General features: G+C 38.6%; 2 protein-coding genes and 1 pseudogene across 2 annotated transcripts; 2 read left to right on the top strand and 1 right to left on the bottom strand.

Moving 5' to 3' along the window:
- The first annotated feature begins 347 nt into the window (after positions 1-347).
- LOC144636675 (uncharacterized) lies at positions 348-4460 on the top strand. The gene is made up of 5 exons (XM_078495865.1): positions 348-450; positions 1036-1106; positions 1739-1844; positions 3462-3594; positions 4321-4460. The coding sequence occupies exons 1-5, from the start codon at positions 378-380 to the stop codon at positions 4427-4429; spliced, it is 492 nt and encodes a 163-aa protein (XP_078351991.1). The 5' UTR covers positions 348-377; the 3' UTR covers positions 4430-4460.
- Positions 4461-8088: 3628 nt separating this feature from the next.
- On the top strand, positions 8089-20888 carry LOC144637165 (uncharacterized). The gene is made up of 4 exons (XM_078496302.1): positions 8089-8226; positions 19446-19516; positions 20007-20112; positions 20740-20888. The coding sequence occupies exons 1-4, from the start codon at positions 8115-8117 to the stop codon at positions 20886-20888; spliced, it is 438 nt and encodes a 145-aa protein (XP_078352428.1). The 5' UTR covers positions 8089-8114.
- LOC144635621 (ATP-dependent DNA helicase PIF1-like) lies at positions 11480-14206 on the bottom strand (annotated as a pseudogene).
- Positions 20889-23353: the final 2465 nt, after the last annotated feature.

Here is a 23353-nt window from a genome sequence, read left to right as displayed (position 1 = left end):
TAAGCAAGCTCCCCCAGTTTAAACTTTGTTCGGTTTTCCCAGCCCCAAAGTTAAACCGTGATCTAACGCAAGCTGGACTATGAATGCGAAAATGGCAGACTAGCATGGTTTACCCTGTTTGAAATTGATAGCAACCCGAAACTGATTCTGAAATAGCTGTTAGAACAGTACCTGATTACTAGAAACCATGTAACAATCCGTAGACTGCAAAATACTGTATTACAAAAGCTATCCTTTTTTATTTATAAATGATCAAGCGCACTTTTAGTCTCGCGCGCAAACTTCGTTTATTACGCGTACATAACGCGTCATTTTTTTCAGATAGCATTTCGATTCATCGTGTGATCTACGCGGAAAGGTGTTTTGTCGTTGTTTCAATGTATTTTGCCGTTGTTTGGACCTTTCTGTTCAGTATTTCGCTTCTCGCTGCTCTTCCTGGCGAGGGACCAGGTAAGACAACAACAACCCTTATTTGAAATACTAATTTAAATCGTCCTCTAAACTTCACACAAAAGCTTAGATTTCTAAAATTCTGCAGCGAAATTACCGTAAAAACTGTTTTATTTTCTAGCATTTTTTTTGCGAGTTGTTTGAAATACAAGTAGTTTTCTATTTATTACTTCCTCGAAATTGTAGATTTCCCAAGAAACTCGGCATGTCAGCAGCTTTCTTTGCTTTTTGTTTTTGTTTACAACTGTCAAAACTATACCTTTGTTTTTGCTTGTATTCGACTTTCAAATTGTTACAGTTTTTAGTGGCGTGCGAAAAAAAAAAACAACAAAACAAACCGTGACCTATGGAATAGGTACCTAAATTACCCTAACAAATTCAATCATTCAGTAACTCCCTAAGTAATCCGCAGATAACCGTCAAATTTAACCCTAATCAAACCCTTAATCTATACTAGGCTAATCACAAATCAGTGACACCACCCCTATCTAATCGCGCGGACTTACTGAAAATGATGACTCAAACCGCCTGTTTCCTCCCACACAATGCAATTTACCGTGTTTGTCTTCTATATTCGATTGAAAGGTCTTCAAGAACATCCTGGTGGATATAGTGGAGTGGTTCGAGACAGATTGAATCATCACTGGAGTTCTGCAGTGAGTATGGAAATGTATGCCAGCGAGGTTTATTAAACAGTGGATTCATTGTCCAGTCTTTACCATTTAAATGGCTCGTCCTAGTCCACAACACGATTTTATGTAGCCTTTGGTGGTGAACAGTCAATTTATAAAAACTGTATCAGCCAACCATGCGAGAAAGTTCTCCTTTGTGAAAAGAAACTACATACTGGCGCATGTCGAGCAATAGACATGAAATGCTTTTCTTACTTTCTTGCAAATCCCAATGACACAAAGAGGCAACATGATTTTAGAAAAGGTAGACTGAATACCTTTTGTTCACTTTGCATATCGCGCAAAGAAACGGCATGTTACCACATAATATTAATAATAATAACAAAAAAAAAAAAAAAAAAAAAAAAAAGGATATTTTGAGGAGGGTGTTGTCAACTAAAAACTGCTACCCTTTAGTGCCCCAGGACCATGGTTTGGTCTCGGCGCTAAGGACTTTAAGCAAACATTACATAAGGAACATAATAATAATAATAATAATAATAATGATGATGATAATGATAATAATGATAATATGGAAAAAAACTTAAAATTTCATAGCCTGGCTTGTATTTAGCTCAAAACATTTTTCTTTTTCTTGCTGACTTTCTGCTATATAGCGAAGCAAGTATTTCTGGTATATAAAAGACTACACTGGAGAGGTTTCCAATGGCCTTGACTGGAGTTTAGGCATGATGTTTCACGAAGAAATCAAGGATGAACAAGGTTGGTTCAAAATATCTTGCGCCCGTCAAACTAGTGGATATATTGTTTATTTTCCTGAAAAAAAAACGTCTGATCGCAAGTTAGCAGTAGATGGACAACCTAATATTTCTTAGTGATAGGAGCAAGGTGTATCATCACAAGAGGAAAGCCATTGCACTTTGAAACTGTCACGTTTGCACGTGTAACTGAATTTTTCTGCTTGATTATTTGGCTTGCTTTTGGTCCCTATTTGTCCTTTTCCCGAATTTCTCCTTTTGCCGCGGGGAAAGTAATTAAAAACTTTAAGCTCAAAATACAGCACCTCCAACTTTGTATTGAGTAATAACACCACACACTTGTTTATGTGGGAGACGCGGTGGCAAAATGGTTAGTGCTCCGGAATCTGGATCGAGCGGTCCGGTTTTGAGCCCTGGCTGGGGTCAATCTGTGTTGTGCCCTTGGGCATTAGAGAGAAGCACCGTGAGTGTAAAGTCTTTTGAAAACACTCTACTCACACCGTGCTTCTCTCCACCCATGTTACGTCATAAAAATCTGAAATCAAAATTCACTAGGCCTACAAAATTTTCGTTGTCATTAGACGTAAGATAAACTAAAAATATATCTTTTTGCAAATTTCCAGATCGATAGTGTCATTCGTTTATTAAACAGAGCATTTTGAATATTTGAGTTCTCCGTCGTATGTGACATCAAGCTGAGTGCCGTGACAAAGCTGTTTTGTTTGAAAAAAGGCCTTTCCTTTCCATTTTTAGCAGATTGAACATTTCAGATATAATAAGTGGTGTTTATGTGAAACTGTACTAGCTCATGAGCCAAAGATTGCCGCCGTTGTAAACAGAATTGAGTTCCAGATGGTTTCTCTGACATCACGGCGGCCATATTTGTGTCCCTCGGAAGGACACAGTTATGGCATCTCCATACTAAGCTTTATAAATTTGCGTGGAAAGGTTCGGCAAATAAATCGCGAACGGTACACCGCACAGACCTGAAACTTGGAGAAATTGTTTATCTATTTATCGTCTATAATATTTGAAATTCATAGCTTCTGTAGTTGAATGGTTCCGAAATTATTTTTTGATTGCGTGACAGTGAAAACCAGCAATAAATGGGTACGGGCAAATTTGGACTAGAGGCCAGGTAACCCTGTGATGTACTATCATTCTATCCAGGGGGGAGTAGAAATATTCTAGTCGCTTCACCTACTGAAACCGGAATAAGCTCGGTGGGCCACTAGGCCCGAACGCAGACCTTTTTGATATACTTATTTTTATTATTCCACTATTGCGCCATTTTATCATATTAGGGCAAAAGAACGCGCAAAATATGCTTATATTCCACGTTATTACACAGTAGAACAGGGCAAAAATACGGGCGGACAAACTTACGGAATACTTGCCCAAACAAAGTGGAAAAATTAGCGGAATAATAAATCCCTTCTTCGATGGTTTAACATATAATACGCGCGGACATTTTGCTCATTGCTCGTATTTTTCCTCGCCCCTATACGGGGCTCGGAAAAATACTACGCAACTCGCAAAATATCCGCGCGCATTATATGTTAAACCATCGAATAAGGTGTATTTATTCGTATCTTATCTATTTTTTGATCTTTATGGATAGGGCTGAGTTATGAAACTGAGACAGAACTTCGTCAAAAGCGTTTGAGTAAAGTTGGAGAACTCCTGGTCATTGTGATAATGGCAGCTGCATGTCTTACAGTGATTCGCTTGACAATAAGGAAAAGGTTTTTATCGTAAGTACTGTTAACGGCAGTAAAACTAAGCCGAGTGCTAAATTTTGCGTTCTTGTTTTCCTTTTTAAAAAAGATTTCGTATTCTCAATTCAATTGGATCCAGTACTTTTAAAAGAGGGGAAGCACTGACGACGGCCTAATGCATGCGTTGTGCGTGCTAGATCCTGGTTGGAGCGATCCGGGTTCGAGCCCTGGCTACGGCAAAAACACTCCACCCCCCTCACTGTGGAAACTGTCTCTCTCTTCGCCTAACTGTGTAAATGGGTCAACTGCATACAATATTAAGTAAAAGAAAACGAAAACGTAAGGAAAAACGGTTAATGAATCAGTTTCCCGACATTTTGGACCCTCAAGCTGCCCCTCTTAGGGGAATTTGTGGTTTACATGGGCACCAGTTAATGCTGGAGGGGTGGGGTTATACGCGATGTACAGGTATCTCATTAAAGGGGAGAAGAAATACTCCGACTCCGTTCATAAAGGCTGAACCCACTACGCATGAATGCAGATTTTACCTACCTACCTACCTACCTACCTACCTAACTACCTGCCTGCCTGCCTACCTGCCTGCCGTCCGGCCTGCCTGCCTGCCTGCGTGCCTGCCTGCCTGCCTGCCTGCCTGCCTGCCTGCCTGCCTGCCTACCTACCTACCCACCTACCTGCCTGCCTGCCTGCCGACCTACCTACCTACCTACACTATTGACAATATTTCGTCTCCGTATTCCACAGGCAGAGAAGAACACGCCAGACAGAAAAGCAAAGTTCCACAAGACGGCAAAACAACAATGGACAAAGAAGTATTAAACAAAACAATTTAACCTCTTCAGCGGAGCAATGATTCGAGCTCTCTACACGCTGAAATATTTAGCAACTTAATAGCATTGTAGTAGTCTTCTTATTCTTTGCACTTTATATAGTTCAAAATAAAGTTATAAATAGTAAATACAAACAATATACAAATGGCGAAATATATGTTACGTCTAATATAAAGAAGTCAAAGAAGTTTCACACGAATGGAGTCAGTCCGTATGTACTTTGAGATTCGATTGAGATATAGAGACTATCTCTGATCTCTCGAAACTCTTCGTGTACCGGCGGACATCGATAACTTTTTTTCTCCGATTGTATTTTCCAACGACCTAAATACTTTGAATTGATAGTGACGTTCAGCCAACGTCGGACATTGGCGTCAGTTTTAAAATTGTTAAAGTAAGTGTCTCAAAAGATCTCAAAAAGGTGCTTCTTATTTGTAGCAACCACCGCGTAAAAAGAATTATTGAAACATTACAATTTGGTTCATTATTTGATGCAGAAACAATTTTTTTCTTGAAAATAGGCATGATTTTGTGATACTCAAGTCACATGATGTTGCAAAAAGACTTTGGGCGGTAGACTTCCCCCTTCACCTTCCCCTCCCTTTAAAAGAGCAGGGCCGTAACCAGCAAGAGGCAAGACGAGGCACTTGCCTCGTCTTGATTTTAACCCAAAATTTAAAAAAAAATACGGTCAGGTAGAAAAATAATCCCCAATTGAACCTGATTGATTTAACTGAAGAAATATCTCAAGAAAAATGCTAAAAGTAGCGTCTCAAAGCTTATAGATTACAAAATTTTCTTTCCAGACCCCACTTAGGTCTCGTGCCTTCGACACTCGCAAATTATGCCTCGTCTTTTTCAAAAGTCTGGCTACGGCCCTGAAGAGTAGTCTCTTTGGCTTCTTCCGGTATCCTAAACAGCTGAACCTCGGTACTCATAACTTCCCGAGGTGTGAATATTTTGTTTAGTCTTCTTGACTGCTTGGGGAACAAAGGGAAGGCGCGTTTGAGCTATGAACAATTAATATTAGTGATCGACCGTGTACACGTGTGGTTACCCCGTGAAACAGTATACGGTATTGTTAAAAAAAATACATACACAAAACAATCACTCAATGAGTTCATCCGCTTCAGTTCAAACGGATGGTATTTCAGCCGAGTACCGTATATTTATGGCTTACGCAATTTTTCTGGATTTTAGGTAAGGTTCAACCAAATTTTTCCGTACGAGACTTCGCCGTTCGTTCATCACGTGAAAACGGGAAGGACAGGATTTCAAGGATTTCATCGGGGGATTTTACAGAAAAACGGGGCGTGTTTGAACAACGCAGTCCTTTTCTTTAGTTTTAAAAAGTGCTGTATTGTGCTCAAACAAAACAGCTGGCAGTTATTAGTCATGGAAAAATGAAGCCAAAATATCGAGCTTCAATTTCCCCTCCAGGAAGTATGTTTGAAACGATAAGCAGCTATCGCTGTAAAAATTGTCAAATCTGATTGGTTATTTGAACATATATGCTCGCGGGAAAATTGTTTTGACTCCAGTTTATAGAGAGTTCTGGAACATGCTGTGTTTTTTGCCGTAAAATGATACAGCGTACGAAATATCCTTTAACGCTTCATATTATTTTTGATGTGTTGCTTCGGAAGCTTATTACATCGCAAAGAAAAATAATTCATGACAAATTTGTTTTTATTTCACTTTCATCAAGAAACTAGTTGTACAATTTTACCCAAAATATTTCTCTTCTTGACATTTTCAAGCTATTAACCTTGGCTTTGGAAAATCGTTTCCAACGATCGTTCAAATTATCTAAAAAACTATTTATTCTATACAATCATCAATTTAAAAGTATAATGAATTTGAAGCTATTATCGACATTGATATTGGTCAAGTCTTTTTATCATGCATTGTTCAAACGCGAGGGCAAAATGATTTGATTACATTCACGGATTATTTATATCACCCACAAACGCGACAGAATATTCTTGCATGATAAACAGTTGTAAATGGTTTTAAGCCGATTAGAATGCCGTGAAATTTTCTTTGAATAAAACAAAACAACTTGTTTGTAGCAAGGTAAATCAAGCGCGAAGTTTTATGAGACCAGAGATATCGAATCCAACGCCGCAGAATAAATACTGTTTTGAATTAGAAATTGCTTTGTGTAGTCTCTTTGCTCACCGCAAAACCGCTAGTTATTAGTGAAAATGCTTGCCGTGTCACTAAGTGCCCACATTTACGTAAATATTTGATCTATCGGCATTTACGACATGAAAACGGCCGTCAATATACAATCGTGCTCAAGATGCGATCGCACGTTCGCTATAACTTTAAAATCGATATAGTGTTTACATTGTACTGATTCCTGAATCAAAACTTTCTGTTGTGTCCAAATCGTTAATATCATATCCATCCACCTTCATCATGTTCTTAATCCTTTTCGAAGAGCTATCATCTGCCGAGCAAGGTTCTTGTCTTGTAATTGCATTTCTTGGAGTTCCCTTCGCAGCCACACAATGGCGTTCTGTAGATCTACTTGTCTTTCAGCGATTGTTTATGTTGCCCCTTCACGTTGTATAACAGGGATCCACAGGCGGCCCAAGCTCACGATGTGAGGAGTTGATCGAAATAATACTCTTGAAATACGCGAAACGTGAATCTCGCCTGGTGGCATATGGAGGTGTTGTGTTACAACGATTCGTATTTATAAAGGTTTGTATGGGAGAAAACGCTTTCGAATTTATAGCTAAATATAATAATATTTTGACAATAAAATCAACTTCCCTCGATGTCTTGTTGTTATATCTGTTGTTATCTCGGTTCTCAGGTCGATCCGAGGCGTTTTAAGCGAGTTATGCCATTTCGGGTTTCCACTTCCAAAAAGAAGCAGCGGCGCAATGTTCCAACATTGATTGACAGTTTGCTCGTCGCAACTTGCAACTTTCAATTCAAATTTGCCTGAGCCAAGTTGCCAAGTTCCGGTTTTCATTTTTCCCGTATGAAACATAATAATTTTACCTCTGTCTCAAAGAAGGATGAAATAATTGTCCTATGGTCGACTGGTTATCAACAGACTGCGATAAATTAGCGACAGGCTTAGTTGAAATCGCCAAACTTGGAATTGCGCTTAAAAATTCAAATTTGCTCCGCAAGTTACGGCTTACGTTTGTAATTTTGAAGCGTAATTCCTAACTTAGCAATGTAGACTAACCCTGTCGCTTATTTCTCGCATTCTGTTGATGAACAGTCGAATAAGGGGCAATTATTTTCTGTTGCTTTGAAACAAAGGTGGTACAACCTCGTTTTATACGGCAAAATGAAAACCGGAACTTGGCAACTTGCTCGAGCAAATTTGAATTAAAAGTTGCAAGTTGCGACGAGCAAACTGTCAATCAATATTGGAACATTGCGCCGCAAGAGTTCCCATCAAAAGAACATCCGGTTTGACTGTAAGATCGTAATCCGTACAAGGTCACATGGAACCGGTTGAACCGGTCCGTTCCAGTCGGTTCCGTGTAAACAGAAGCCGATCCGGTCCGGTCCGGTTCGGAAAGGTTCCGGACCGGTTCCGTGTAAACGTAAGTGATAAAAATAGAACATGAGTGATAATAAATAGCCTTAATAAGTCTCTCGCGCGCAAACTTCGTTTATGAAGCGTTTACTTCAGTCGTCATTTTTCTTTACAGTTAGCATTTTGATCCAAAGCTAATGGCATTTACGCGGAAGTGTGTTTTGCCGTTGTTTACAATGTATTTCGCCGTTGTTTGGACCTTTCTGTTCAGTATTTCGCTCCTCGCTGCACTTCCCGGGGAGGGACCAGGTAAGACGACGACAATCCTAATCTGAAATCCGAAATCGTCCTCTAAACTTCACACAAAAGCTTAGGTTTCTAAAATTCTCATACGAAAGTTCCGTAAAACCTTTTTATTTTCTAGCAGTTTTTTCCGCGAGTACGCGATCGCGAGTTGTTTGAAACGCAAGTAGCTTTTTAATTACACTAGTAATAATCAGAGATTAGGGGAGTGCGTTCGACCCAAGATAGGTACCCAATATAAGGTAAGAGCAAAAAAGTGGCCCAGGAGTAGATGAGGTGGTAGATGGAAGGTAAGTGAAATAGCGTATGAAATGAACATTAAGAGATTGAACATTTATTTCTGTAATAGTAACGACAAAATGTTTTTCTGAAACAAGGTTTAAAAATACAACAGTTATTTGAATTTAAATTTAGTTTTAATATCGGAACCGTAGAAGGTAACACAACAGGATACCGATGAACATGTAGCTTTCAACAGCTGGAAATACAAAGTTAATGCATAACATACATACTGTGTCATATTGTGCTTCAGTGTAATATGTAACAGTGTAATAAAAGCATTACAGTGCGACGCGCCTTACCGTGGCCACCCAACAAACTTTTTTACAAGTGTGCTCTCGTAATATTATTATTTGTTTGACGAACACGCCTCCTTGCAAAGTTGAATACGATCAAATAGATACTTGTTACATCCTATTTATCAACAAAACGCAGTGAAAACGTAAAATATTACAAGATGACACTTGTAAAAAATTTTGTTGGGTGGCCACGGTAAGACGCGTCGCACTGTAATATTAGGAAATACAACAGTGTAAAACAACGAATAAAAAAAAATTAGAGATTACAGTATGTGGCCCTAAATCCGGACAGCCCTTGGTCCGGACATTTTCGGTTCATCGTGCATTTTTCCGATAGGAAACAAAGTTTTAATAAAACCGAACCTTTCCAAAGATTTCTCGTTCTGTTTGCTGTCTTAATCTCGCTCGAAGGCTTTCCTGCTGGCGGTGAAGTCGAAAATTTCAAGTCAACATGAAGGTAGGTGAAGTTTGTTTTCGCGATGTTTATTTGTTCATGGCGCCTCAAATTAACTGGTTTTCTTTATAATTCCTGTATATCCGAAATGAGCGCTCTAAAAGAGGTAATTTTTAATAGAATTGATGTATAGGAAATATTCTTTCGACTAGTGCAAAAAATTTGATTGACCGCTTGAGTTTCCGTCCAGCTTAGACCCCTCCAATAAAAAATTCCTGGATCTGCCCCTGTCGGACCTCTTTGAAGAAAAACTTCTCGCTCTTTGCGGTGTTGAGAAAACTGTTCTTCCCAGATGTTTTGATCCACAAATTTTGAAGTTCATACGTTTTATTGACTTCGAGGGTGTTTTAATACATAATTTTGACAGATGCTGTTGTGTCGCGTGCGATTACTTTAAGCTTGTCAAGTTGTCCACAGTATTGGGTATTTATTTTCTTCACAGTTGTGATACGTTTACTACCTCAGCTTTAGTGTGATCAGTTGCTCAGGGGCAAGTTTTTGTATTGCTGATATGTTTGTTATAGTTCCTTACGCCTGCAGTTCATCGGAGAATCCAAAATCGACATCATCACTTGCCAAGGGATAATCTTTGTGTGTTTCGTTACAATGATGTCTTGTTTTGTACCGCTGGTTCTAAAGTTCTCCAGCTTAAATGGGCTTTTGACTTTTTGTAATGTTCTCAATTCTGGCTGTTTCTCTGGGGCGAAGCAAACAGCTCTTGTGGCATTATTCCTACTCTGAATCGTGAAGTTGAAGTATTAATTTCCTTTTGGATAAGGAAGCTTCCTGGGTAGGAGAAACATCGTGTATAAAGCAGCGAAGTTCTTTGCATGGATGTATCCAAATCAGTGTCAGATGATTCTAGTGGAGAAGAAAATGTATAAAATTATGTGTATATTGTGGGAAATAAGGTTTGGCATAATGATTAGTAAAATAAATGATGCTTTTCGTAGATCATGCTACTGAAAACTTGTCACTTAAGGTACAAAGAGGACATTTCTTGTAGTTATGAAGAAATCACTGACGAATCAGATAAGAAGGCTGTATATTTTTCTTAAGTCATTTTTTCTGATCAGGTTAATGCTTTTTTTTTCTGATTCTAGTCACACTATTTAGGCCAAGTGAAGCTCTTTCTGCATGTTCTTGATTACTTGCATCTGAATATTATGAAGATATTATTATGGTTTAAAGTAATGATTGTCAAAGTATTTTTTACAGTGTTTAAGTTTCATCAAGAGCAAGTGAATAAAAGAGCAACGAAGAAAACGAGGTTTTAACCTAAAATAAAATAAGGTATTTATTTTTATATGTCTCGCTCAGGAGAAAAGAAAACATTTCAAGTTGTTGGTAAATGGTGGCGTGGTCACCAGCCACGTTTGAATGAAGCGCGTCAAAAGCAAAAAGACAGTGATTTTTATTGGCTTTCGAAAACGGTTTGCATTTGGCTCGTACTGACAACAATCCAAACTTCAAACGTTTTAACTTAACGATTAATTCTTTCACCCTTTCCGTGGAAGCATGAATACTGGATACGGTTCAAGATTACTTTGAAAGAATTTCTGAAGTGAACTGAAGTTCGTTAAACCAAGTAGCTCCAAGTAGAAACTCTACTGAGAATAAAGAACTGCGAGCAACTTTGAATACAACGTGTTCGTCTCTCTTTCGAAAACGTAACAATACTGCAGTATTATTTACAAAAAATACTGCATGAGAGAACGCTAAATTGACAAGAAACAACTGGCAAAAATTAATCAATCACTGCGCACATACTATCTGAGAGATATAATAAATATATATCAAAAAGTGAATATGAAACATACCTGCCATCTGGTCTTGTTCGTGAGTGTGCTGAGGTTCTACAAATTAAAATGTATTACAATGCTATTATTTTTTTTCCTCGTTTTGGAAGCATTAAAACCCTTAAAATCAGTAGAATGTGTATGAAATGGTGAAATGGATCTGCTTTAGTTTATAACCGATAAATACCTTGGTTAAATTATGTGTTATGTAACACAGACTAGACCAGTGGAAAAGGTAGCTGTTGTGTCATTTTCAAAGCATGTAAGAAATATGTTGTAGTACACCGTTGAAGATCAATGACATCTACTTTTGCTGAGATGATGTTTGCACAATGGACTACATGGGACATAAAATAACAAAAATTATGAAAATGTAGTGGAAAACTATGATTTAATCATATCATTTAGGACTTATTTAAAAAATTGCATCATTTAATTACATTTTTGCATGTTTCTTTTGCAAGTTTATCAAGATTCTTTTCTTCATCAAGTCTGAATTTTAAATTTGCTGACTTTTTAAGACTTTTAAGCCTTTCAAACGTCATAGGTTCAATAATGCAAGAAGACAGTGTTCTGACTCTGCTAATTGTTACATATGAAATGCCTGCAGATATTTCAGTTTGACCAATTTCCATCCATGCCTTTGGTAGAGTTAGCCCTTGACTCTTATGTAAAGTTATTGCCCAAGCCAGTGTTAAAAGGAGTTGTTGTCGCTCATGTAATCCATCAATAGATTGAGAATTAACTGTGATTGGGCATATAGGCACACAAGATGAAATAGAGTCACTGATTGATGGACCTGTGTAGTTGTCAAATTTCACAATGACAGCTTGTGGTAAGTCAGGAGGCTGCTGATTGTCTGCATAAATGAAGTCTAGAACAATTCCAGTTATACCATTGCAAAGCCCAACCTCTGTCCACAGATTCATAGTGAGCATAACATGTGCCCCTTTTGCGAGGAAAATACAAGGCTCCAGTCCTGCAATCTCATCAGGGTTAGCTTTCTTAGCTAAGTCACTTCAATGACGTGCATTAATACGTGCTATTGGCTGATAAGGTGCTGACAATTTTTCAAAGTTGTAATTTGCAACTTCTTCGTTGCCAAAATATAGCCTTGTGGCATCTTGAAATTCACTAACGTTATTTGGTACATTGATAGGTTGGCGAGTCAAAAGAGGTTTCTAGTCTTGTTCACTACATTGTCCTGTACGTAACCGCATAAGTAAATCTCTAAATTGAATTTGTTCTGGGTTTGTACCTAGAACTCTTTGGTTTACTGACAGTTTAATTACATTGGTAAACATGAGGTAAGCTAAATGACCTTGTTCCGGCTATGGAGCAGGTAGGTTTAGAATGGTAGAATGCTTTATCAGCCACAGGAGGTGATTGACCAGGATCACCAAATAATATGAGTGACAGACCACCAAAAAGTTTATCACTTATGCCTGTTGCTTGTCTACAACGTCTGTCAATCCAGCCAAGCATTGTTTGTCCTAGCATGGAGTATTCATCAATTATAATATAAGTAATGCCTTTCAGATTATTTGCAATCTCACGAGGGCCTGAGCAGTCAAGAACTCCTTAGTGCCTCTTGAGCCAACTGGAAGTTTTAATAGTGAATGGATCGTACAGCCATTTATTTTATAGGCAGCTTTGCCAGTGCATGGTGGCTGTCACTACACAAGATGTTCCAAGTAGATTTCCAGGCATAACTAATCGATGACATCAATGACATCAATGAAATCAATGAGTAATCAATAGGTAATCGATAAGTAATCAGTTGATTAGTCATTGATTATTGCTGATGATCAATGAGTAATCGATGACTAATCGATAGGCCACAAAATTTTTGGTTATCGATTAGTCATCGATTGCATCGATTAGTCATTGATTGCATTGATTAGTCATTGATTTCATTTGTTACACATCGATATCATCTCGTGGCTGATCATGAAAACCGTATCACGGTTACACATGAAAAAGGTGCGGCATAAACAGTAAAAGTGCTTGCAGCTGTTCCGGTGCGTAATGTAACTGCTTATGGCGGCTGTTTCCCTAAGCCGAAGCAGTTTTACTTTGCTGACAAACATCCACCAAACAAAATCTATAACCACGTAATCGATTCTTGTCAGCGTACTTGTACATGTTAGTTTCATTTTCAGACTGGTTGGTTCCTGTCCAGTTGTTATGTTATCAAATAAAGAGTTGGGTAAAGTGAAATATTGCACAATTAATCATCATCTGTATTTGTGATTAGCACCGTCGCGTCTCGACATGCCGGAAGGTTTGATCTTTTGTGAAGGCGTAATTTCGTCAACAGGAACGCCAGGTTTATAAATTACAAATGAAAATAATGGTACAAGAAAGCAAGAAATGTGTCTTTTGTGCACAGTATAATGGTCGATGAGTAATCAATGGGTCGTCGATGAGTAATCAATAACATCAATAGGTTATCAATTACATCAATGAGTAATCGATGTCATCGATGAGTAATCGATAGGCCACAAAATTTTTGGGCTTCGATTACTCATCGATTACTAATTGATCATCGCCAATAATCAATGACTAATCAACTGATTACCCATCGATTACTCATTGATTACCCGTTGATGTCATTGATCATCGATTAGTTATGCCTGGAGATTTCGAATGGCATTGATCAGATAACTTTTACCTGTTCCAGCTGCAACTCCGTTTACAATGAGGAGGCCCTGCCAGGATAAATTCCGACAAGCGACATGGCCCAAAAAGTAGCCACAGCGAATAAAATGAAATCGCGACAAATGACAACCCTTTTGGAAAAAGTTAAATTCCGACAAGGACAAGTAATTTTCCTTCAATTTTACTACCGACAGCGACGCGAAGTTTGATAAAACAGCGACACGGCTCATTTTTAAATTTAGACAAGCGACAGGGGAAGCCCCCTGGCAGGGCCTCGATGAGTAACAATGGATCTTTTGGAGAAGCTTTTTCTGAGTGTGCCGTTATCATGTGACTCATGTTGTATGCATGTGCTTGCATCTCACTAAAAGTACTAATGTAAATGTTTTGTTGAGACAGTGCAAGTGAAAATGTATCTTTTTTAGATTTTACCCAGGAAGGCATCTCTCCTATAATTTGGTGTCGATACTTGTACTTGTCATTTTGCCAGTCATAATTGCTATCATCATGCTGAGCTGTTTGTTCGGACCCAGGTATAAGATCAGCTAAATGCATCCACTCTTCCCGTTGCGGAAGTTGTTGTGAAAAGTACTCAGGGTCAGTGTCATTTTCTGATAGATTTTGTAAAGTTTGCGGTTTTTCATAACAATCAGGTACATGGTGTTTAGCATAATGTGTTTGAAGAAATGCGTTTTGCCTCCACTACACATCCAGACACACATCTCAGTTATAAATTGGGTGCGTTGGCCAGCCGAGCCACCGTCCCGTTTATTCAATCTCAACGGATAATACAAGAAATTACAAACTATGAAAAGCGTTACAAAACTTAATGCACCAGAGCCGGACACGAAAACCCCTAAAAACCAGCAAGTGGAGAAAACGGGGAACGTGTGCCCCCGACCAAGGCAGTGGCGCAACCCTTGGGGTTTTAGGGTATTCTTATCTAACATACTGTAAGCAAATACTTTTCGAAATATATGATCTTACAGTGATACAATTATAATAGGAGAACTAAATATTTAAACAAAACAAAGCGTAAGTCAGCATCCACCAATGAAAAAGGAAATAAAAATAAAACCAAACATTGACCAAAACGTGGCGAAGGCTGACCGTAGAATGTCTCACCTTCCTAACGGCCACCTATTACAAACTCAAATCCCACTATACATTGCACACCGCAAACCCGCGCCCAACCCTCTGGTCCGTGCCGGCAAAACAGTAATTTATGCTAATCTTAGACTATCACAAATTACATTTTCCATGAACTAATATATTTTACATATAAAGTACACACTTATGGAATCAACTGCCTGTTCACATTAAACAATCAACGAACTTGAACGATTTTCGCAAAAGGTTGAACACTTTTAATTTTGATAATTTTAGACAAGCTGTTAATGTAGCTATTGTTTATCTTAGATCCATTAATATTTTAACTCTTTGATGTATTTTTATCTTTTTATCCTTGTGCGTTTTTTTTCTTTTTATATTCTTTATCACTTGATCCATTGATTTAAACTATTTATACAGTATGGGGTAAGGGGAGGGGGGTGGTGTTAGTTTTGTCCTTTTTATCATTCTATTTTTAATGGGTGGGATAGATTTTATATACTTTTAATAGCATATATTTTAGTGTACTTTAATTTTAAGTCCTACGTTTTATACATGAGCCTCTGGCTCGGACATTGAGGGAGACCTCGTCCCACGTTTGGACATCAAAATTGTATTGTATTGTATTGTATATACTTCATCAGAACCTGGTTGATCATCCCAAGCATTTTCCTGTGTAGTCTGCCAAGGTTTGTATCTGAGCAACTGATGTTTACAATTAAGGCCAAAATTTGGGCCCTTTGGATTGGTGGAAAGAACTGGGAAAACTCCTGGGATGGTGTTTTCTGGTTGACTTGTTAGCTTTTTGTTCACAAGTTTGTGTTTTGAGGCAAAATCAATAAAATTTGGCTCTACTATATCTGGAATAGTTTTTGCATATTTTTCACGGTTTGCGTAAGCATCGAGCAATGAGTCATTTGTTACAAGACTGCCACCAAAAGACTAAGTACTGACTCTACGAGAACCATCTAAGCTGACTGGTACCACATTAAAGGATGAGCTGGGCGTGTTTAAAACACGAAATGGCGAAATGGCGAAATGATATTAAAGATAAGAGCCAAATTAAGTTAAATGATTATTACCGTTCCACTGAAATCTGCATCTGTTGCCTGATTTATTCTGTGTACAATCCTGACAATTTAAAGATAGTAATCATAAGGGGTAAACATAAGCTTAAGTAATACTCACAAATTTTAACGTTTTTAATACTGGAACGAACTGCAACCAATCGTTCAAATCACAAATTCTCCGTCACGGACCTTGTAACCCCAGTCTCTCCTTGTTAACGAGTTGCTATTTGCCTAGGATATTTTTAATCAAAATGGCGGGCATTATTTTTGGCATCGGAAGAAAACGATTTGTTTATCTCACGTCAGGAGGAGGATGACAGGAGGTTTCGCCTGAACAGTTTTTCCTTTTACATGTAACGGAACTAGATCCTTTTTCGAATTGGACTTTTCACGTCCTTATCCTTTAACATAGAAGTCATCCTCGTTTTCTATTTTGCAGCCGTGGAACGAAGACGTCAGAAAGGCGAGACAGCTGCGTTTACGTGCCGCCACCTCACGTGCTTTAGTGAAATTTATTACTATTTTGTTTTTCTAAACTCATTTTTGTTCGCATATAAACGGCGACTTTGCTTGTCTCACTTTAGAACAACTGCAATTTTTTCTTACTTCTTGAAAAGTGCTACTTATATGTATACCCCTTATTATTATTTACTTTAATTTGTCGGGGTTTATTCCTTGACCTTACATTGTACACAGAATAAATCAGGCAACAGATGCAGATTTTAGTGGAACGGTAATATCATTTAACTTAATTTGGCTCTTATCTTTAATATCATTTCGCTATTTCGCTATTTCGCCATTTCGCCATTTCGCTTTCTCGCCATTTCGTGTGGGTAACTGTCATTTTTGCAAGAGTGCATTATAGAATTAAATGCCTATTTTAATACTGGTGGTCTTGGTTCTCCTTTAGATGCATAATTTGCAAGGTATTCAACACATACATGATAATCAATTACCACCTGAATATCACAGTTTGCCCTCCAACCTTGCAGTTGAAGGCGTTGATGATTATTGCGTCTACCATCATTTCGCTTTGTCACTATTTTGGCCTTTTAGTTGGCATTTCCATCTTTTGAATGAATTGGTTCAAAGTCTAGCCTTGTACTTGTGCAAGGTTGAAATGGAAAGTTGAATCTACAGTTAACATCTGTTTTTTATTCTGTTTCTTTCTAAGGCAATAATTTGTACTGCAACGAGTGTGCCTTTGTACTGTATTCAATTAAGTCTACGTAATCGTCATCAGATTGTTGTTGTTCATAATATCTCTGTGTTGCCTCTGGCAAGGATGAATGGAGGGTTTAATCCAAAACCCATCCTCTGGTGGGTTGGGATTGTATGTAGATAATAACCAACCTACATATTCACATACAGCTTGAGAAGCTTTTTCTCCTTCTGGTATGTGTTTGTTAAGTTCTATAATATCTGATTTTTCAGCTTTATCAATGGACATTTCCGCCAAATAGCCTGTTTCTGAAAGTTTACATAATCCTGGGTCATTCTAAAGTTTTGCCACACCATGACAGTGTATACTACCCCTGGCTTGGTACTCAAATCTGTACCAGTGCCGCTCAGCATTTAGTGATCTATACAACCAATGTTCAATTGAAAGTTTTCTAAACGTTGTGTAAAGAACCAGTCAGTGATGTGGGGATTGTTAATGACAATGTTTCGTCTGCTTTCAGGTGTGGTATCACTTAGTGAGCTGCTAAATAGGGCATGTTTACGTAGCTCAGGCCAATGCATGTCAGCAGAGGAAAAAGTGAAAAGGAATGTTGGAGCTCCAACATGAGTTATAATTGCTTTTAGATCCTCTTTAGATGCAAATAAGCATTTGATCCGGTAATGTTACTAAGATATCGTGATAACTTAAATAGAAAAACACTTGAGTTGTTGTTAGCTGCCATTTGTTGCAGCTCTTCCATTGTGAGATGTACTTCTCCAGGATTCTGTTTGAGAAATATTCCTGTTTGCTGTAGAATACGTTTTCTTTGAATCATATTCAAAGCCCAGTGAGAAAATCTTGGATGACTAGCAAAGCGGTATAGCCACTTGTCATCTCTATTTTCTCCAAATCTTAAAAGATGCTTTACTCTTTCTGCAAGAGGTACATCTCTACGAAGTGAAGGATTGGTAGGGTCACCCTTGCCATCAGGGAACAATGCAGGAAAAGCTAATGTTGCTAAGAAAGGAGTTACATTCTCATTTAATGGCTCATTATCTACTGTTGACCATGGCATATGTGTACCCTGGTGAGACAACTGTTGCTGTATAGCTTGAACTTCTTGCTGTTGACATTCAGGAATAGATAGAAAACTACTCATTTCTGATTTGTGGCTTCATTATAAACTATGTCTTCTTCGTTTTGGGGGCCTAAGTCAACCTCACGAGCTTCACTGTTTTCAAGAGTTTCTGTTTCTAACCAGAGTAGATCTTGTGGTACACCATGAAAAGGCAATGAGTCCAAAGAGTTTTGATTGATGGTTACATCCTTGTAATACCTATTGTTATTAATAATTAAGCCAATGCAGTGCATCTACAACTTTTTGTCTTCGAACTGTGACATCTTTAAAGCTGTTGTCTTTACCTTTCATCTTGACAACTATAACTGATAAATCTTTTGGGTATCTTGGTAAAGAATTTGCTCAGTTCTGTTACATTCTGTGGTAGATTGATACAGTGACCCGAATAGCCCCGTTGCCCACAAAATGGGAAGTGCTCGTGCAATTAGCATTTCTTCTACTTGGGTTAAGCCCTCAAGCTGAGAAGGAACTACTGTGGAATCATATCATTCTCTTTTGAAAATCTCTTTGGTTGTTCTTTGTCGTTAGTGTACCTTGAACACTGATGTTGATTAGTTATTCTTGGCTTGACCTTTGTGGGCCATGCTTCCCAACACACAGAGCACTGGTTAACGGTATAGATATTAGACTTATGAAACATATCAATATTGTTTTTTTCATGATGTGTTTCCTCATCAATTGGAGAATCAATAAGTTTTTCTTGTCTCTCTTTCACAGTTTGTGGACAGGTTCGCTTTTTAGCAGTTGATCTCATTTTTGCAAGCCTTTCTTACCTTTTTTCAGCAGTCTCTTTTTTCATTTTTCAGCAGTTTCTTCAGACAATTGTTTTTTCTTATTTGCCCACCTACCTACCTACGTAATTATCCTCCAAATTGTAGATTTTTCAACAAATGCAGCAGATTTCTCTGCTTTTTGTTTCTGTCTACAATTTTTCCATATTGAAACTACAAATTTGCTTTCGTTTGTATGCGGTTTTCAAATTGTTACAGTTTTTAGTGGCGTGCGCGTGGAGGTACCTAAATGATTTTAACAAATTCAATCAAATAACCCTACGACATTTAAATTAACCATAACCAAACCTTTACACCACTTAACTTTGAATCTATGCTAGGCAAGTCACAAATCAGTGACCGCTAGTTTCGCGCGGATTTACTGTTAATGACCGTAAATGGTAACACAAACCTCGTTTCTGTGTTTGTCTTCTATTTAATTGAAACAAGAGAAAATAAGTTTTCTCTTGATTGAAATTGAAGGTCTTCAAGAACATCCTGGTGGTTATAGTGGAGTGGTTCGAGACAGACTGAATCACCACTGGAGTTCTGCAGTGAGTATAGAAATGTATGCTAGCGTTAGTAAAACAGTGAATTTCTGAATAGTCTCTACCATTTAAACGGCTCCTCTTATCCACGACACAATTTTCTTTAGCTTTCGATGACTGGACGAACAGTCAATTTATAAAAACGGTGTGGTGCTGATTACATATTTTTGTGAAAATGTATATCAGCACTTCTAGTTCTATAAGAGGCAGTTCTCCTTTGTGAAAAGAAACAACATACCGTGTCGAGCAATAGAACAGAAGCAATGAAATGCTTATCTTACTTGCAAATCCAAATGACACAAAGAGGCATCATTATTTTAGAAAAGGTGTAACACAATTTGTTCACTAGTACTTACACATCGCGCACAGAAACGGCATCTACAACGTTTTAACCACTAAAACAAGAACAATAAATAATACGAAAAAAACTCAAACTTCCCCGGCCTGGCTCGTTTTAGCTTAAACGTTTTTTTCTTGCTGACTTTCTGCTATGTAGATAAGCAAGTATTTCTGGTATATAAAAGACTACACTGGAGAGTTTTCCAAAAGCCTTGACTGGAGTTTAGGCATGATGTTTCATGAAGAAATCAAGGATGAGCAAGGTTGGTTCAAAATATCCCCCGCCGACCAATCCATACATAGCTAGGAACCAGCTAGTAGATAGGCAACTTAATATTTCTCGGTGATAACAGCAAGCTCTATCATTTTCAAAAGAATAGCCATTGCGCCTTGAAACTGTCACGCTTGCGCGTACAACTGAATTTTCTGTAAAATTGCTTATTTGCTTTGCTCTTGGTCCCTCTGATTAGAAACTCTGAGCTCGCAATGCGACCCCTCGAACTTGGTATTGAATTATAACACTATACACTTGTATGTGTGGGAGGCGCGGTGGCCAATTGGTTAGTGTGCTGGATTCCAGATCGAGCGGCCCTGGTTCAAGCCCTGGCTGGGGTCAATCTGTGTTGTGTTCTTGGGCAAGACACTTTGCTCTCACAATGCCTCTGTTCAGTCAGGTGTATAAATCAGGGGTACTGGCGAATATTATGCTGGGGGTATCCCTGTGACGGGCAAGCATCCCATCCAGGGGGGAGTAGAAATACTCCTAGTCGCTTCATGTTACGGAAACCGGGAAAAGCTCTGGCCTTATGGGCCACTAGGCCCGAACGCAGACTTTTTTGCTACACTTATTTATATACGTATATTATCTTTTTTATAATCTTTGTGGATAGGACTGAATTATGAAACTGAGACAGAACTTCGTCAAAAGCGTTTGAGTAAAGTTGGAGAACTCGTGGTCATTGTGATGATGTCAACTGCATGTCTTACAGTGATTCGCTTGACAATAAGGAAATTAAAAGGTTTTTATCGTAAGTACTGATGACGGTAGTAAAGCTCAAGGCTGCTAAATTCGCGTCTTCCTCTGTTTTCACAGGGGAGGACAGCGGCTTGATGCATGCGTGGATAGTGCGCTGGCCTGCTGGATCCCGGTTTATTAAGCGATCCGGGTTCGATCCCTATCCACCGCAACGGGTAACAACGAATTTCATCCAAGGGAAGAAGAATTCAGATTTTACCTACCTACCTACCTACCTACCTACCTACCTACCTACCTACCTACCTACCTACCTACCTACCTACCTACCTACCCACGCACCTACCTACCTACCTACCCACCTACCTACCTACCTACCTACCTACCAACCTACCCACCCACCCACCCACCTACCTACCTACCTACCTACCTACCTACCTACGCTATTGAAAATATTTCGTCTTCGTATTCCGCAGGCAGAGAAGAACAAGTGTCATAAGGCGGCAAAACAACAATGGACCAAGAAGTATTAAACAGAACAATTTTACCTCTTCAGCGGAGGAATAATTCGAGCTCTCTGCGCACTGAAATATATAGCAACTTTAATGTATTGTGGTAGTCTTCTTATGCTTTGCACTTTATATAGTTCAAAACACTAAATAAAGTTGTAAATAGTAAATACAAACAATAAACAAATCATGAACAGGGCCGTAGGAGTAGGGGGGGGGGGCCGGGGGGGCCCGTGCCCCCCCACTTTTGGGAAAAATTTAAGTAGAATAGGTCTTTACAGCTCGTAACAGTCGGGAACAGTATATTTAATTTAGAGTTAATAAGCATCCAAGGCGAAAATGTGTATTGTAAAGGCATTTTAAGGGCATTTTAAGCTCAAATGTCTGTTAATTTTCCTTCATAGGCACTTTAAACAAAGGTACGCAAATGCATTGGGGTCAAATTGTGTGATTGTTAGAAGCCTTAATGTATTTCAGACAACAATAAATATTCAAAAAATGGCTTCAAAATGGTTTGAAAGTTACATCAAAAGGCGTCTCTGAAAGTGTTCCAAAATGCACCAAATACCCGATTCCCTCTATAGCGCGCGCCTGCAGGGAATCACGGTAGTTGTATTCATCAAACCACGCGCGAGACTCAGCAGCGTGTATCGTTGCCGAGTCTCGCGCATGGTTTGATGAATACAACTACCGTGATTCCCTGCAGGCGCGCGCTATAGAGGGAATCGGCCATTGCACTAGAGCGTGTCTAAATTTTCAAAATTTTCCAGGGGAGGATACCCCCGGATCCCCCTACAGGGGATTGGCCGGAGGCCCATCCTAATAGATCACCCTCAGTGCTAACCTCTGGAAAATTCGTTCCTACGGGCCTGATGAAGAATATGTTTTGTCAAATATAAGCCATATAAAGAAGTTTCACACAAATGGAGTAAGTCCGTATGTACTTTGAGATAGAAACTGTGTCTGATCTCGCCAAACTCTTCGTGTGCCGGCAGACAACATTTCATAACATTTTTCTTCGATTGTTTTTTTTCAACGACCTGTTATTTTTGCAAAAAAAAAAAAAAACAAGATCGCTTCTCAAGCAAAATTTTGCATGTTTCAGATTGCTTTTGGTTGATAAATCAGATTTATATGAAGAAAAGCATATCTAGAAAGGAAATTGTACTTTTCAATTAACTCTTTGATTTGATAATGACGTTCAGCCAACGTCAAACATCGGCGGTTTTTTAATATATCTTTTCATAGCATTTTTAAGTCTTATTTTGTGAAATGTTTAAAAGTAAGAGTCTCAAGCTTTTCAGTCTTATTTTGTGAAAATTTTAGAAGTGTCTCAAAAAGGTCCTTCTTATTTGTAGGACCTTGTAGCAACCACCGCGTAAAATGAATTATTGAAACATTACAATTTGCCTCATTAGTTGATGCAGAAACAATTTGCTCTCGAAAATGGGCATAATTTTGTGTGATTGATATGAGGACGGTAGACTTGCTCCTTCACCTTCCCTCCCCTCCCATGCCAAGAGTAGTCTCTTTGGCTTCTCTTGTTTCGAACAAAAGACGCTTAAAAACTGAACCTGAACCTCGCTATTCATAACTTCCCGAGATGAAAATATTTGTTTAGTCTTCTTGACTGCTTGGCCGGGGATAAACAAAGGGACGGCGCGTTTGAGCCCCCCGGGGTTCGAGCTATGACCAATTAGAGCTTCGACAGTGTGGTTACCCCGTGAAACATACGGTATTGTAAAAAAGAATACATTATACATACACAAAACAATCACTCAATGAGTTCATCCGCTTCAGTTCAAACGAATGGTATTTCAGCCGTATACCGAATATTCATGGCTTACGGAATTGTGTGGATTTTAGACCATTTTAGGTTAAACCAAATTTTTTCATATGAGACTTCGCCGTTCGTTGATCGCGTTATATGCGTGAAAACGGGAAGGACAGGATTTCAAGGATTTGGACCAGGAATTTTACAGAAAAACGGGGGAATATGTTCAACGCAGTCTAATTTTTCTT

This window comes from Oculina patagonica, chromosome 13 (assembly GCF_052425735.1).
Source record: "Oculina patagonica isolate OP01 chromosome 13, crgOcupat, whole genome shotgun sequence".
Classification (NCBI taxonomy): Eukaryota; Metazoa; Cnidaria; class Anthozoa; order Scleractinia; family Oculinidae; genus Oculina; species Oculina patagonica.
This window is presented reverse-complemented; position numbering and strand designations above follow the sequence as displayed.